The sequence below is a fragment of the Vigna radiata genome, chromosome 7 (genome assembly GCF_000741045.1).
Source record: "Vigna radiata var. radiata cultivar VC1973A chromosome 7, Vradiata_ver6, whole genome shotgun sequence".
Lineage (NCBI taxonomy): Eukaryota > Viridiplantae > Streptophyta > Magnoliopsida > Fabales > Fabaceae > Vigna > Vigna radiata.
Genome location: NC_028357.1, coordinates 48,160,545 through 48,179,457, shown reverse-complemented (window position 1 = coordinate 48,179,457; position 18,913 = coordinate 48,160,545). Strand labels below are relative to the sequence as shown.

General features: G+C 29.4%; 2 protein-coding genes across 2 annotated transcripts; one reads left to right on the top strand and one right to left on the bottom strand.

Moving 5' to 3' along the window:
- Positions 1-3,661: 3,661 nt before the first annotated feature.
- LOC106766992 (3-oxo-Delta(4,5)-steroid 5-beta-reductase) lies at positions 3,662-5,037 on the top strand. The gene has a single exon (XM_014651799.2). It carries the CDS (start codon positions 3,826-3,828, stop codon positions 4,954-4,956), a length of 1,131 nt encoding a protein of 376 aa, XP_014507285.1. The 5' UTR covers positions 3,662-3,825; the 3' UTR covers positions 4,957-5,037.
- A 2,201-nt stretch (positions 5,038-7,238) lies between these two features.
- On the bottom strand, positions 7,239-12,085 carry LOC106769132 (acetate/butyrate--CoA ligase AAE7, peroxisomal). The gene is made up of 3 exons (XM_014654618.2): positions 11,791-12,085; positions 10,089-10,676; positions 7,239-8,322 (listed from the first exon to the last, which is right to left on the bottom strand). The coding sequence occupies exons 1-3, from the start codon at positions 11,992-11,994 to the stop codon at positions 7,426-7,428; spliced, it is 1,689 nt and encodes a 562-aa protein (XP_014510104.1). The 5' UTR covers positions 11,995-12,085; the 3' UTR covers positions 7,239-7,425.
- Between the last annotated feature and the right edge of the window lie 6,828 nt (positions 12,086-18,913).

Sequence of the window (18,913 nt, the reverse complement as noted above, 5' to 3'; positions counted from 1 at the left end):
TCGAGGTTGTAATGGAACCACAAGCTAATGTGCCGTTGCTAGTTGGTGTCACTGGACTGAGTCTAGCCCAAGTCCTGAAGCAGCCCAATTGTCCTGGAGGCCCATGGAAACTTTACGGAAGCCCAGTTGGTTCCCTCCTTCAACCGTTAACCATTTCGTTGCATTCACATGTAAATATAATATTATACTAATTTATTCAATTAAAAACATTAATAATAATATCCGAAATTTTCAATAGTATTAACAGTGCTATAGAATTAATCACATGTTTAATAAAACTAAAATAGTTCAAGCATACATAAACTATTATAGTCATCCAAAATTAACTATAATAGTAATACAAATATAATAATAATAATAATAAGATACATGCAATGAAAAATTGTTCACATGCATTAGAAAAAGTGAAAACTAGATAAAATATCATAAACTAACTTACTATTTTGGATAAACTTGAAGACTTTGTCGTAGTAATCGCTCTGACATCCTCTAATCTTCAAACAGGTGATCCAGCAGAAGAAAATTTATAAAGAAGTAAAAGCTTTAAAGGAAAATTTATAAAGAGACGTGCGACTCAAGAGAATGAAACTCGTTTTATATGATATCTATTTATACTTTGAATTTTTTAACATTAAAATATTTGAGTCTCACTACTTAGGTCAGACTACCAGTTATAAAAGGATAATATTTTTAGGTTCTTACAAGTGTTCCCTTTTATGAGGGCTTTTGTGTTGAGTGTTGATATAAACGTCAGTGTGGTTTTTTGTGTTTTTCTAATACTTTGTGTTTTTTTATCTTTTGTTTGTTAAAATGGTTTATTATGAATGTTATACATGTTTATTGTGAATTTTGTATTGGGAGTTATCAAGACGCTATAATAATCATTCAATCTAAAGTAGAAAATGGTGGAGTATGTGGTGTGAGGAGCATGAGATCCTAGCTTAGGGGCTTTACCTTGATCTAAGGCGTTAATGAACTAACAATGTGTGTGGTAGGTGAAACTTATTGTCAATGAGTATGTAAGACAACATAAGTCAGAAAAATACGCGTACGCCTGTTTTTCAGTTGGTACGTTTTAACAATGTGTACCGGATTATAATAGACAAAAATACCCTCATTTATCATGGATTCTAAGTTTTAAGGTTAAGGATATTTAAATAATTTTCATTCTCAAAACTAAAAAAGAAAAAAAAAAGAAACCCCCAAACCCTTACTCACCTCCCTCATTCCTCTCAACCCTTTCTCTGTCATCTCTCTCACTCCAACATTTTCTCTGTCATCTCTCTCACTCCAACATTTTCTCTGTCATCCCTACTGTTGCCCCAATTGAAAAAAAAAATCAGAAACCCTTTGTCATCAGAGATATTTTCTCTCTCATCTCAACATTTTCTCTGTCATCATTCCAACATTTTTTCTCTCATCTCAACCCGATTGAAGATGATGGTAGCAATTTGAATCAGAGATATTTTTTAAAAATTGAAAAAGTTTACTCTTTTATAATCATTTTATATTTATTAATGTGTAAAATGAATATAAACTTTGTCATTTTATGTTACTCTTCCCAAATCTCAAAGGTAAAAAATGATTTTACTGTTTTTTATCTTGCACAATGGTTAAAGTTTATTCTAAACGCCTGTAGAAGTTGATTCAATGATAAAAAAATGACATAAGGAAATTAAAGAAATAGGTATAGAAGAATTCCCTAGGAGTACAATTCTTTCAATTCTAGGTTGTAATCTTACATCATGTATCCCATACCAACAGAAAAAGGAAAAAGAAACACTTTGTGTAAAGGAAAAAGGACAAGGGTTAGGCAAGGGTTTATGATTTTTTTTTTCAATTGGGGCAATAGGAATGACAGAGAAAATGTTGGCCCATACCAACAGAGAAAGGAAAAAGAAACACTTTGTGTAAAGGAAAAAGGACAAGGGTTAGGCAAAAGTTTATGATTTTTTTGTTTCAATTGGGGCAATAGGAATGACAGAGAAAATGTTGGAGTGAGAGANATGAAAGAGAAAGGGTTGAGAGGAATGAGGGAGGTGAATAAGAGTTTGGGGGTTTCGTTTTTTTTTTTTTTTAATTTTGAGAATAAAAATTATTTAAATATCCTTTATCTTAAAACTTAGAATCCATGATAAATGAGGATATTTTTGTCTATTATAATCCGGTAACGTACAAACTGAAAAAACAGGCGTACGCGTGTTAACAAACCCCTATATATATATATAAACTAAATATTACATTTATTTCCTTTTGTAGTCGTTGGTAATGCTTTTCAATTTGGAAATCTGGTTTTCATATAATTGAAAATTTTGGAAACCTATAACGCACAAAAGTAACAAAAGTACTTGAAAAATGGATGCAATTGGTGAAAAGCAAATTTTTTTACTATGAGCTTTTATTGGAGAAAATAAATTCAGGTTATCTTAAAGATGTTATGAACTACATCTATTTTTTATTTGCCATGAGCAACTTCAATTAAATTTCACACATTAACACTATTATTTTTAATTTATATAACTTTAAATTAAAATCAATACGAGACTTGAATATTTGATACTTTAAAAATAAAAAATATATTACAATAGTTTTTAGTTGACAATAAATAAAAATACCCAACGAATAAATATTTTAAAGAAAGAAAAATACAATACATAATATTAAAATTAATTTTAATTTTCATCTTATTCGTAACCAAAACGCTTTATTTATAAAAAATGATAAATTACAAAAATGAAAGAAGTAAAATCAAATAAAAATTTAAAAATATTTAGTGCAATTAAAAAATAAAAACAAAAGAATTGAAAATAAAATTAAAGCACTTGTAGCACCACTCATTTTTAATATTCTCTACCCAGTTTTTTTATCAAATAAACTCGATTAATCTTTTTTTAATATAAATAAAGCAATACGATAAATATAGTAGTTATCGTTACTCAATCATCATTAAATTTTAATTTTAACAATATACATTTATTAAATGCATTAGATATTATTAGAGCCATATTATAAAGATAACTAGACAAAAGAAATAAACAGGTTTTCTACAATTGCATCTTAATTATTTGGAGCCTTGTGCCCGACGCACCCAAGTGGTTATCTTTGAGTCATTCCATCAATTAAAGATGGATCATGATTGACAACTATTTTATTTAGTATTTTATTGATTTATTTAAATTTATATTTAAAAGAATATTTGAAACGAAGTAACCGTATAATCTTTATCAATAAATAGTTGTTAAATATTTTTTTTTATTAAAAATACATCAAAAGTGTGCTATTAAAACGGTAAGTAAGTAAGTTTTTGCTATAAATGCTTAGTCGCTTCTAAGGATGAATAAAAACAAAAAAAAAAATTAATATTTTTTTGATAATTTTTTGATAATGTTGTAATTTATGATTGGTCGGTATTAAATATTTTTTTTAGAATAAAAATCCAGATGTGTTTTATTTCATGGTGAGAATTGAAGGAGTGACCCATGTGTTTCTTTCTATGGATTTGTATGGATTTGTAGGGTTGAATGTAAGGAAATACAGACACTCATGTCTAGTTATATCAAACATCTATCCAATGAGTGAGTTGTGTGTTGGAACAGTTATATCAAACATCTTTTAATCATAATACTGCATAAACCAAGTTAACGCCAATTTTTGTTTCATCTAACTTGTTACTTTTGGATGAACTTAGGAACAACATTCCAAAAATAGAGAAAAAACATTATTCATGTTGCAACCCGATCTGGTTCTTTAAATTCAACCGATAACTGTTCCAAACACACAGCCACCAAACAAAATTATCTTATCCTGGTGAGGAGAACAGCTGTGATGGAATCCCAAACTTTTGTGGCACTAGTAGCTGGTGTCACAGGGATGGCTGGGCTGAGTCTAGCCCAAGCCCTGAAGGAGCCCAGCTGTCCCGGAGGCCCATGGAAAGTTTACGGCGCCGCCCGCAGGCCCCCGCCCAGTTGGTTCCCTCCTTCCACGGTCGACCATTTCATCACTTTTGACGCTGTCGACTCTTCCGACACGCGCGCCAAGCTTTCACCGGTTGCGAGTGAAGTCACCCACTTATTCTGGATAAGCTTGCAGGTTCGTGCAGATGAAGAAGCCAACGTGAGAATCAACGAAACCATGCTCCTCAACGTTCTCAGCGCCCTCAAATCTTGCACATCTTCAAAGCTCGCCCATGTAACAGTTCAAACTGGCACCAAACACTACATGGGCCCAATTTACGATCCACTCCTCTCCACCAAACTCATCTCCCACGACCCACCGTTTCACGAGAACATGGCGAGGCTCCCTTACCCCAACTTCTACTACGCGCTAGAAGATCTCCTTGCATCCTACACGCCGTCGTTGACGTACTCAGTGCACCGCTCCTCTATTATAATAGGAGCGTCGTCCAGGAGTATATACAACTCCCTGCTTACGCTAGCAACCTACGCTGTGATTTGTCGCCACGTGGGATTGGCGTTTCGGTACCCCGGAACGAAGTACACGTGGGAGCATTTCTGTGACATGACCGACGCCAGAGTGTTGGCGCAGCAGCACGTGTGGGCTGCGGTTTCCCCTGAAGCTAAAAACGAGGCATTCAATTGCACAAACGGCGACGTTTTCACGTGGAAGAGCATGTGGAAGTTGCTGTGTGAAGTTTTCGATGTGGAGTTTGTGGCGTTTGACGAAACGCAAAGGTTTGATTTGGTGGAGCTGATGCGTGATAAGGGTAGCGTTTGGAAGGAGATCGTGGAGAAATACGAGCTTCAGAACACCGTATTGGAGGAAATAACCTGCTTTGACGCCCTACAAGCGGTGGTAAGGTTTAAGTTTCAACATGTATCTAGCATGAACAAGAGTAGAGAATATGGTTTTTTTGGTCATGTTGATACCTTTAAGAGTATCAGATTTTGGGTGGAGAAACTGAGAGAGATGAAGATAATACCATCATATCAACACTGAACTTCATATTTTCTTAGTTGAGTTTATGTTGAGTTAGTCTTTCTTAATGTGATTTTTAATCCTGTGTGAGGGTGCGTTTTATATGTGTTGCACCGTATTCTCTTAACCTAACTGCGTTATACTTATTGACATATCAATCCATGATTCAAGTTTATGTTTGATCTATTTAAATCGTTTAACATCTTGCTTATATAGTCATTGGTATATATGGTCTGATTGATCAATGGATAATTTGATGGTCAAGCCTTCATAGCAATCAAATGGTCATGATAAAAATGGATCAACTTGAAAAACCATTCCGATTAAAGACTTAATCATATTTGGATCATAATTAGATTGATTTTAATCAAAAATCAATGTCAAAACCTATAAATAGATGTTCTGTAGTAGGTTATATATTAATTGTAGGTCTTGCTATTTGAATCAAATTAATTTTGACATTAAAAAACCTTTGACAAGTAACCCAATTAACATCAATGAAGAATTGGACTCAAAAATGGTCAATAAAAGGTCGTCCATTGAAAAAAACACTCGACCTCATACATCTAAATAATCATACATCCAAGGTGGGAGATGACAATGGTGGTAGGTAAGAGTATAAGGCTGGCAAAAAAACGTGGGTAACCTTGACAAAAACGGAGAACGACAATGTTGGTGGTCCGACAAAGATTGAAGACTAGAGATGTTCAAAAAAGGCATTGAACGTAAAAACTGTTTTTCAAAAAAGAAGATTGTGCATCGACGACGGGAGGTGAAAAATAAGAATTGTTCATGTGCAATAAAGGAAAGTGAAAAATTTAAACCTTTTGAATCCTGATAAGGAGTTTAACGACAGTTAAATCACTAAACTGTTTAGTAATTGTCATAGTGAAATTTTTCATGAAAAATCATGAAAGAAGAAACTATCTTTAATTAAAGATCTTTAAATCAAGAAAACTTTCTACAATTTTTTTATTTTAAAAAAAGAGTGAAATTTAACATTAATAATTTGTTCAATGAACTAAATCATTTGAAAAATTCACACCACCATTTTATATCACTGATTTTTTAAACCTTTATAAATATATTTAAATAACATTATTAACATTTATATGATTAAGTAAATATAAATATAATTAAACTTATTAAAAATATTTAATAAAAATATCAATTTTAATAAAAATATTTGTTAAGATTTATATACAATTTAAATTTTGTTTGAATTTAAGGAGAGACAAAATTGTTTAATTTTTAAAATTAAGATTAAATTGAGACAAAATAAAAATACAGATCCAATTTAAGATTAATGCCATGACATGTGGCCTGACAATGACACGAGACAATATGAGTGTCATGTTACACTGTCATTATCACGTGACACAATATCAATTTGATATATGACATTTTTTTTATTTTTAAAAAATTAAAAATAATTCAAAAATTCAAAAAGACCACAAATGTGCTATCTCATTTGACTATGTTAGTACGAAACTAACGGTCAAGTCTAAATTGATTTATTTTTTCATAATAAAAGACCTAATAAAAAATATTTATAATACAAAAGACTTATTTAAAATGATACTGCATAAATAGGATGTCTAAAATGATAGAAAAAGACAAAATTAGAACCTGTAAAACAAAACAGCAGTATCTTTTTGATAAATTAAAAAATAAAATAAAATGGCAGAATTCATGGTAGATAAGAAAGTAAATATAGCAGTATTGATGAAATGGTGGTCTTGAAAACCCCATTTCTCTTCTGACACATTATTGAAATCCACGCGAAAAGTCGAAAATTTTTTTGTTCCGACTCTTCTTTAAAGAGATAAAGATTGTATGTATCAAAAGACACGTAGCCTCAAATAAAACCATGAAGTTTTCGAGGCTCACCAATATTAACGTATTGTTTAGTCTTATTTATTTTTGGACAGAACCAACAAACATAGGAATAAAGGAAGTCCAACCTTAATTTATGCAGTTATATAATTTAGCTGCAAATGTTCAAATTGTAACCATTGTTAGATTTATCACTGTCTAAATCTGATTATCATCGGTGTGTCCAACCTTAATTTATGCAGTTGCATAATTTGTGTTTTCTGTATGCCAAGTTTCAACTAGTGTCTGAGTATAAAATGTCATAAACCCAATAATAAATGATCGCCGAGATACTGGACTACTTGTCAGTCCAATTTTCAGGAACTTCATTCTTGGAGTTTGTGGAAGACTTATTTGAACATTATCCCTGACCTCAAATTGCATCACACAATGAGAAAGAAAAAAAATAAACATGTTGTAAGCTATAATTGAAGCAAAAATGGATTTATTGACTTCAAAATGCCTTAGTGACACTGTCTCATTAACCACTTTTGAAACATAGATAAAAGCTTTCTGATATATATATATATATTATAGATAAGAATTTGGACTGACAAGCAAGCAGAATCTTAATCCCAAATTGAAATAACTGGCACCTTTTTTCGTCATGATCATTTATAACTTGCTCATCTTAACAGGTCCCATCTCTTTTGCCTTTGCCCTTAGTAAGTGCTTCTGTATCTTCCCAGTAGCCGTCTTAGGTAAGGGTCCAAACACAAAGGATTTTGGAACCCAATAAGCAGGCATCTTTGCCTTGCAGAACCTTAATATATCCTCAGCTATACGTTGTTGGTTACTATCATCTACTCCTGGCTTTAATGTGACAAAAGCACAAGGAGACTCACCCCATTTCTCATCTGCCCTTGCAACCACTGCTGCTTCCAGTATTGCAGGATGCGAGTAAAGAGAGTTCTCTACCTCCACACTGCTGATATTTTCAGCGCCAGAGATGATGATGTCCTTTGATCTGTCTTTAATTTCTATATACCCATCTGGATGTTTCACAGCAAGATCCCCAGAATGAAACCATCCATTTGCAAAGGTCTCCTCATTAGCTTTAGGGTTCTTTAAGTACCCTTTCATCACAGAATTGCCCCTCATCACAATCTCACCTACAGTTTTGCCATCAGCAGGAACAGGTTGCATGGTTTTTGTGTTCACCACTTCCAAGTTTTCCAAGCCAATGTACCTAACCCCTTGTCTTGCATTGAGCTGGGCTTGGCGTTCAGGAGGAAGTGATTCCCATTCAGGTTTCCAGGCACAATAGACGGAGGGGCCATAGGTTTCAGAGAGACCATAAGTGTGTGTGACACGAAATCCTCGTTCAGACATTCCAGAAAGAACAGAAGGAGGAGGAGCAGCCCCAGCTGTATTCACATGCACAACATGCGGGAGAGGAAGTATGGTTTCCTCAGGTGGGGCATTGATTATTGTGTTAAGAACCACTGGTGCTGCACAAAAATGAGTCACTTTATACTTGGCAATGGCTTCGTAGACTGCCTTCGCCGTTACCTGAGTAAACATATGACAGAAAATGAATTCAGGATGGACATCTGTAAGACTTAGTCTATAACAATCAACTATCTAGTAAACAAATATTCAACAAAAGTATGCAACGGTACTTGCTAACGTGACAGTATTCAACAAAAGTATGCAATGACAGGATGTTTTGTCATTGCACATATTCTGGTCAAATTGTCCAAAAGCCGCACTCACACTTCAGTGGGCAAAACTCACTTGCTGCTTATTATTTCTCTCATAAAACTAAAAACCGAGCTCTTCCTTTAACCAAGCTCTTTGCTATTTGTGTTGGTTTTATTAATGTATATTAACTTCAAATTAGCATGTAATCACTAGTTACTACTAGAACCTGCTGCAAAATTAAAGTAATGGGATTTTCTAAATAATATTTGAAGTAACTACAACTATCTACTCTGTAGGAGAAGATACCATGTTACTAAAATGTAAATGATATATAAAAAGAACTGCCAGCAAAAAATACGCATCAAGCAAATTTCGTCGAAGAAAATAATTATGAATAACATCTTTCTTATATTACTCCAAATTCCATTAATAAATCAAGTGAAAGTTAGTACTTGGATGCAAATGAAACAATTACACGATCAAAGATTTGAGCATGTTCCATGATACTGATGACTCTGTCGAAGTGATTGTGAAATGGCACCTTAGCGGAGTCAAAAGGCAAAAGAAAAGCACTACCATGGCAGAACCAAGAAAGGTATTATTATACCTTCTTGCTTTAAAATAAGGATTTTTCTTTTGAGTATCTAAACGCGAGCAACAATAGTACAATTAACACCGGAAATAAAGTAATGATAGCTGCTACAGAAACAAGAAGTCAAGCAATATAACTTAAAAGAAGATGAACCTACTCTTATCACAACAAATAAACTATTGCAATGACAAAGAAATCCAATGCATCATCACAGACCAAGCATATAACTATAAATATCATTTTATCATAGATGGGGCAGGTAAACAAATTCAACTTAATTACTAGACAAAATTCAATTTGAAAACATATTTACGAAGACACTATCAAAACTCATATTCAAACAACTACAAATTATGCTTTGAATTGGTGAATTTTGTATCAAGTAGAAGTATTAGAACCTGCTGCAAAATTCCAGTATGTAATAGAATTTTCAAAATACTATCTTAAGTAACTAGAATTATACATAGGCTGTGGATGACAATATACAAACAGGCATTGTCATTTCAAGTGTAAGCAAGTAAGAAATCAATCGAGCATCACCTTTCTCCAAAGCATTTGCTACATAGCAACTCACTTTTATTCTAAACGCCGCTTACTAACCTCGTCTATATTTTATATCCACGCCAACTCTCAACCAATCAAGAAATCTTTTTCTTTATAAAGTCGACATATTCACATCAAGTACCCCCCTTTTTTCTAACTTCCAACTTCTAACAGTTACCAAACCAAGAAACTGTGAAAAGACTAATACTGCGTATTGAAGAAATCTAGAAGTATGATTTTGAAATCCTAGTCAAAGTACATCAACTTTATATTTGAACCATGCCACTATAGTTTAGCTCTATCATCAATGATGTGCTTAATGAGGTATTCATCTACTTGAAAAAAAATTAACAATGGCATCAAACTTGAAGCTAGAGTTACAAGATATCAACAAGGCACGTACAGAACATCACTCAATTCAGTAGACATAAGAAGTTAACACCAACTTGTTTTAACTTTCAATCACTCAGACAAATGCAGAACTTTGCCAAAGGTGTACCTGGCGAAGGCATATGTTGGTACCAAAAATAGCTGCAAGTGTCCAAGTGTAACACCAACCATTGCAATGAAACATGGGGAGTGTCCAAAGATACACAGCACCGTCTGTCATTCCCCAAATAAGAGCTCCACTCAGAGACATGAGATAGGCTCCACGGTGATGTAATACCACACCCTTCGGACTAGCTGTGGTACCAGATGTGTATCCTAAAGAAATACTCTGCCACTCATCCTCAGGGGGTTTCCATGCATATTCAGGATCACCACCCTGAAGAAAATCCTCATATTCAATGGCTCCTTTGCCTACAGCATAGTTAAGTGACTTAGGGTCGCAATTTTCATCACCAATGACTACTAGAAGTGGAGGCCTGAAAGTTTTGGCTTTCTCAGACCATATCTTCAAAGCTTCTTCTGCCAAAGCAAAGGACTCTTGATCAACTATTACAGCTGCAGCAGAGCAATGACCAAGAAGAAAGGCTACTGTCGATGCATTTAGTCTAATATTAACAGGATTCAAGACAGCCCCTGCCATTGGAATCCCAAAATGAGCTTCATAAAGAGCTGGAATATTGGGTGCAATAACTGCTACCTGTTGAAAGCAGTATCAGAAAATTATGTAATCCATTAACATCAACATTACATTACCAGAACATAGCACTGGGCCAAAATAGCATGAACACTCCCTACAACAACACAATTACATCGACATCATCAAGATTGAGTAGTTCGTGTTTTTACTTGTTATAATTAACTTCAAGAGCTAAATCCAAACTGTAACGAATACAGATATTCGAACTTTTAACTTGCTGACCAAATTGTGTTATGTTTCCGTAGAGAAATTTAAAAGTAATATGTTCAACTTCTTAAACATTTGTCTAGCACATAACAAAGAATTATATAAAAAAACAAAATTAGCTAGTTCATCGCAAAATATTCATCCATCGGTGTATTGAAACTTTTCCTCTGTCAGAAAAAAAATCTAAGAATGATATTAAAATAGACATCACCGGTCAACAATGTACGTAATTCACCATATTATAAAAACATAAATGAAGTTGGTCTTTCACTTTGACAATTATCAATTAATTTAGTCACAAGGCACGATTAGTTCCTAAAAGAAATTGGAATTTGATAACCATCGCAAAGTGCACGTTAGAATAAAAAAAAATTACAATTGTCAGGTTACATTACGACTTTTCTCTCCAGTCTAATGTTCATATCGTTCAATTAATTAAAAATATGAAATATATAGCTTTTAAAATAATTATCATAAATCAACATATTACAATATTAACTCTCGCATTCTCCTCTTTTCCAGTATTATCGTATTAACATATATTATTTCAACAAAGATAAACTCTTTCACGAGATGAATTCTATTTTGGTCTCCAAATATATATATATATATATATATATATAACATTTTCAAAAAAGATTTTACAAAAAAGTATTGTTTTTTTCTTAATAACAATATTTAAGATATTAAAGTGATATTTTTAAAAATGTTTTTTTAGTTATATTCTGAACAGAACATGATTTAACAGAAATAAAATGAAAGTTGTTCACGTGAACACTAACTATTAGAATTTTCATATTCAACAGAGGAAATCAGACAAAAGATGTTTGAGAGAGAGAGAGAAAGAAATCTGAGACCCAAGTCATCGAGAGGAAAAAGGAAAGAGAAAGAGAAAGAGAGAAAGTACAGTGTTTCCTGGTCCGATGGAGTAGTTGGAAAGAGCGGAGGCGAATCGACGGCAACGGTGGTAGGTTTGTTGCCACGTGTAGCGACGAGATCCATGGATGAGGGAGTTTCTGGTAGGATGCACCGTAGCTGCTCTTTCGAGAAACCACAACGGCGTTAACGCAGTGTAGTTAGCAGCGTTCTTGGGCAACTGGTCTATGTCCATCTCCACCACCCTTTCGCGCTTTCTCCACACCGCAGCGCTCAACCAAACAAAACAAAAATTAATAAAGCCTATGCCACATGCTACCTTCCCTATCTCCTCCTTATATACTCATTTCCAAAAATTAATTTAATCAACTTATTCTGCATAATATACATCATTACGTAACTGTAATTAAGTAAATTTCTTTTATACTATTACCCAGATTTTTTAAATATAATACTAATATAAACTAATAGTTATCCCAAAACATAAAATACAATTATTTTCTAATCACCCCTGTCACAAGGCCATTATTTACCCAAATAACAACAAATTAGACGCATTTTCAAAAATACCTTTTGAATCTGTCACTAAAGAATGACAATCTAGTACTGTAATTCAGTATTCAGTATAGTGTTCTCAAAAAACTTTAATAAGTTTTAATCATTAACATTTTAGTCTATGTTTACTTTAAATAATACTGTAAGATTTAATTGAATCTACAGCTTATGTTTAAATCTTAAAAGGATACCAAGATTCAATCTCAAGAAGTATCTCATAATAAAAGATAAATAAATATATATATATATATATATATATATATATATATATATATATATATTTCCAAGTTATAAACTCATTCCTTAAGAAATGAGTTGTTATTTGAATTATGAGTTTTATCAAACTATAATTACTTCAAATATTTGTCATTATATGATATGTGTGGAGTCAACACAGACTATAATTACTTCAAATATTTGTCAAATTCAATCTTATTTATTCTAGTAGCTATTTTCAACGAATACTTTGAGATGATAAAAATTTTATATAAATGTATAAAAAAAATTGTGAGTATTAAATTTTAAAAGTAAATAAATTGTATATTAATTTATATATATTAAAATTTGGCGGCAAGGCCCCCATCAATCTGATTCACTCTAACTTGTTTCAAACAATGTCTAACATTTGATTACACACACTATTGTGACATTTATTATCTCCATTTCACCTAATTTTCTCAATTATGTATTTCAATACCAAACCAATACATTCAATTTTACAATTCAACAATTCAATTATATAGAAAGAGAGACACACACAAATTATTCAACACCAATATTTTAATTTTAACATTTTTTACCATAAAGAAACCTTCTGACAAGAAACAATAACTTCAAAAAATATACAAAAAGTTCATATCATTTTATCGATGCAAACATGTAAATCATCATATCAACCAAATTATACTAAGATAAATTTTCTATTATTTATCAACTTGACCGACCATGTGAAATATCAAAGTTCACACATATGAACAAATTAATAAAAAGAGAAGGTTTGCATTATAGAAACAGAAAATAAACTTACTTTTGAATTAAGATTTTTTATTAAACAATTTAGACATATTCACTCTTTGTTTAATTATTGTTTTCTCCGAATATATAAAAATATGTGTTACAATTGTCACTCATAACGTCACGTTTTTGAATAATTGTGATTACTACCAATTTATTAATTGGTTAATCACTAAAGGACTGACAAAAATATTTATACTGTATAATTGAAAATGAATTAGTCCATTTTAAAATTTGTTTGCCCTTAAGAAAATACGAGAAGACGAAAACGATAATTCTATTAAAAAAAGGGAAAAGTATTTTGAAATAATATTATTAAATAATATAAAAAAAAAGATAATAATTTGTTTCCTCCCATTTTTTTCAGTTTATTCTGAATGAGGAGAAGCACATTAATCCTAACAAAAATGTCTTTAGAAAGTGACTAATAATGGCGATGAAAGTCAATGTTTAGCAACAACTACTAATTTAATTAATTTATTCTCAACCGATTGCAATGCCAACTCATTCAGACGAGTATCTTCCAAAACACTGTTTTTTATTTTCTGTTATAGTGCAATATATCATCCGTAATACACACTACTTGCACCTAATCATATGTTTAATGTCATTAAATTGTCAGTATATAATATACAGACAACTTAATAATATTAAATATATTAATAATAGCATTTTAACTCGTAATTTTTGAAGCACCGTTAATTCAATTTACTTTTTAACAAAAAAAAAATCAAAAGCCAAACTCAATTAAATTAATTTATCAATCGTAAATGATCAATTTCCCAACTTGTTAATGTTATAACATTCTTAAACACAAACACGACTAATCTAATTATGTGTTTGTTTGGAATAAACTATTGTAGTAATTTGGGCATACAAATTTGAGGATTTGAATTCCTGTGGGTCCATGTATAAGTGAATAGATCTTTATATAGTAAAGGGAATAGAGAAAATAATCACGTCAACATATCTTAAATTATAATAATAATCACCTCTTTTATATTATACCTTTTTATCACGATGGACAATTATTTTAAATTATTTTTCATCGATAAATACATACTTTGTAACAAATTACTCACATTTTAATTTATATTAACTTTAAACAACTATATCTCAGTTTAAAATAATTTCACTGATTCAAATTATTACTTAATTTATTTAATGTGGTCGTTAATATTTTATTTCAATTTGATTTACGAAAAAAAACTCATTTTAATTTAATATAACTTTTCAATTTTAATTTTCTTATATTTAACTACCAACCCACATTTAATAATAATAATTTTATTTAAACTAATCACTTACTCGTAATTTATTTGAATTTAATTTCTATAATCTCATTTTATTTAAACGTAATTTTTTCATTTTTACTTTTTTAAATAATAATTCACATTTCATTTAAACATAATTTATCCTTATTATATTTTTATTTCAACTTATTTTTACGGTCGAGAATAAAATAATAATCTTCTAATTTTAATAATTAAAACATTTTTTTAATTTATCAAATCATTTCTCATCTCTTTTTCTTAATATAAACAATCTTATTTTCATAATTGTTTTCTCTCAAATCCACTCTCTTAAATTTCTCTTTAAAAACGAATACAATCTTAAATATTCTTTTAGTAAAGTATTAAGTTGCAAACTAGTTACTTCAAATATTCAAAATTTGATTAACTTTGTAAAGGATCTAATTAAAATTCACCATACGTTTAACTTAAGAATCAAATAAAATCAACTAGACTATCAATTCTCCTTACTTCAATTTCTATATTTGTTTAAAACATTATTCACATAATAAGCAAAGTTAGAAAAATGTAAATAAAATTGTCTTAATTGACAAAAAGTAAAAGACAGAAATGTAAATGAGACAAAAATACGAAAATAAAAATCTTAAAATGGGTTTAAGATTTTTTAAAAAAATATTAGTTCAAAATTTTTAAAAGAAGCTAGAGAGAACATAAACAAAAAGAGTCCAAGAGACAATGAAATTTGTAAAATATATTACTAAATATTTTAAAAGTTATTTTGTATTTAAACACTACTTTAATCTTAGCTTTTGTGATTTTAAAATCATCTCTGAACATTTAAAAAATGGAGCAGGTATTACAAAATTTGTGATGAATTGGTGTAGGGTTCTCTTAGTTTAATGAACAAACACCGGTTAAATTTTATCTACGTTAAATCGTATTGTAAAAAGGACAAATAATTTTTGAAAAATTAACACTGATGAAATATTACATGAAAATAAAAGAAATATACAAATTGTACTATTATTCTTATATAATATAAAAATAAGTATATAATTAAAGTCAAAGATAGAAGTCATTTCGTGTAATAATGAGATTGCTCACAGTCAACAAAAACAAACCAGAAGACGTCACCAACAATGGAACCAAAACAACGTTTGATTCAGTGCTTCTCAGCAGCCATGACCATTTATTTCAGGATTTTTATTTTTGTTATCTTCTGTGTTTGGAGGCAAAAGAAAGTGGAATTTTAATTAATGATGTTAAATGTTAATTTAATATAAAATTAGTTTAGAATATATATAAATAGATATCTTTTTATGTATTATTCATTAATATTTAATTTCATATAAAAAATTATATATTTTAATATAAAAGAAATATGTTAAAAATTTTATATAAATGAAATATAAAACTAAAATAAAGTATATAAATCTTATTATTATTAACGTATTATTGTGTGATTGGTTCATGATAGTATTTATGATTATTATTATTGATTGTGAAATAATTTTGGATCAATCACATAATGTCATGTAGATAATCTTCAAATATTGTCATAAAAATGTTGTTTAAGTATCATTAATAAAAATTAATGGAAGTGAATTAAGTTTAAAATTTACTTTTAAACCCTCATATTTTATGAAAAATAATAAAATTTAGGATGATATTTTATAAAAATAAAAAATAGCATGTGATTTGGTAACATTGAACCACTTAAACACCTTTTAAAACTCTATTAATTAATTACCTACACGTGCCTTTGTCTCGCCCAGAAGCATACGAGAATGAGCCCCTAAAATAGCAGTTATTCATAGAAGATGAAAAAAATTCTTACAACTTTTTATCATTTTAGAATAAATGTTCCTTAAAATTCGTATAACATTTAAGGTACATATTGTTCCGATGTTACATTTTAATATATATTTAATTACTAAAAATTAAATATATATTTAAACTTTATTTTTAAACATGCATTTCAAGACTATATTTTTCATCCGTTTCCACCTTCAATGCTATTTTCAGAAATGTTATGGTGAGTGACAATTGTATTTAAAAGGATATGATATTTTGACAACTCTTTTTAAGAATTTTTTCGTAACAGAACACGTGTTATCATTTTATTAGTCTGTTTGAATTTATGTTTACAAAAATATTTAAAACAGACTAATCATAGACTGTCACGTATGTGTTGTCAAAAAATTATCAAAAAGAGTTGTTAATGATACTTTTTTCTTATTTAAAATTTATCAGTGCATAAAGCATTTTGTGGGGTACAGGAAGAACAGGCCCAAGGTTTTTACTTAAAGTTGTGGCTTGCTTTAGATCCAAAAATGGACTAGTTGAGTATTGGGCTAGTTGTATGAATGATTTGTATTGATAAACATCTTTGTTTAGATTATTTCTTTTGTAATTTTTTTCACTTCATTCAATAAGTAAGATGTATTTCATATATTATTATAACAACGAATTTATATGATTTTTTTTAGATAAATAAATTTCAATTTATTATATAAATTTAGTGGCCAAAAATATATTTAATTCATTTAAAATTTTAATATAATTTGTAATTTAGTAAATGAAAATATTACTTGGTTGGTTTAGAAAAATGAACTTTCAAACTAATTTTAATTATTTCAACAATTTCTACACATTTCGTGTGACAGTTTAAATTAGTGTATGACTAATTGAAATGTTTAAACTTTAAATCTTAACACATTATTTGTAAATATATTTTTTATATACTCGATATTTGCATATCATTGATTTTTTTTTCTTTATAAAACTCCAATTTTTAAGCATAAGTTTAATGCTTATAAGTCATTATTGAAAATTCTGTATACCATCGACTAATTAAAAATGATGGTTGTTATGCTTATAAGTTATTTATATAAAAAATAATAAACTTGTCGTAAATAGTAGTTTATGATTAACTGATGTAAAGCTTCTTGAAAATATATAATATATATTTTCAAAACATTTTTTATTATCTAATATCTGTAACGGTAAAACTTACAAAATAAAGTCAACAATAAAACCTGAAATGTTAAAAACTGTGGAGATATTTATTTTGGAGAAAAAAAAATTAAAAAACATAAAGAAAATAAAACATACTGTAAAACCTTTTTGTGTTAAGCAGGGATAGTTTTAAAAAATTATAATTATAAAAATTAACCTAAGTATATGAAATAAAACTTTATTTATTATTTTACAAATATCATAATCTTTTTAAATGTTTTTTTTAATATTAAGATAATACCAGTGAAATATTAATTATGGAATCACTTTTCAGTTACCAGCTTTTATTTTAGAATAAATTTCTTTAGCGTGATATATATTTTACTTAAGTCTGCATTTTAATATAGAGAGTTTGATATAGATTTAAGTGAAATATGAACTTATCAAATATTATGGGTTATATAATTATAAAATATTAAGTGTCATATAATTATAAAATAATATGAATTATATATTTAGAAATGTTATAAGTTATATGAAAGGTCATATAATAAACCTTATATTTATCAAAAGAATAATAAACCTTATAAGTTTACTCAACAGTTTCAAATTTATCCAATAAAAATTTTCTAAAAAGTATCAAACGAGTCAACATTAATTAAATGTCATGACATTTTTATGTTTTTTATTGTGATAATTGAATTAAAAGAATGTTACAAATAAAAAATATCTACAATTAAATCACAGCATGATTGGTGATAATATAAGTAGTTACTAAAATTGTGGTATTAAGTTATTAATGAATAGTATAAGTGTTAATACATTTATTGAGGAAATAATTTGTATAACATCAGTAAATTTGATGTAAAGTTAGCCTTATATTAATTATATTCATATACTCAATTAAATAATTAGCTGAGTATTATAATTTTTGTGTTCTTTATGATCCTATTATAAAAGTTTTGACGTAGAAATCCATACACATAAAGCACATAATATTTTTACAAATATTTGAGCGAGGATATTATTTTCTTAAAAGTACTATTTTTTAATGAAACCGATTTGACCAAAATGAATTATAGATTCGGAAGCCGTACATTGACTGGTTCAATTTGAAAAACAGCCAATTAGATGTATTTTTTATTGCTTTTAATTTCTTAAATTAATTAGATATTTTTTTTATTGCTTTTAATTTCTTAAATTAAAAGGAACCTGTAACATGTTAGTTCCTTAACACGCGGTGCCTGTTTTTAATTTTTAAGATAGAGAAATATAAGATGTTGATGTTCTTTAATGAAAAAGAATGTTACATGAATCTAATCAATTTGCCTTTAAATTATTTGAGACCAAATTCAAGTAACACCGTTTCAGAAT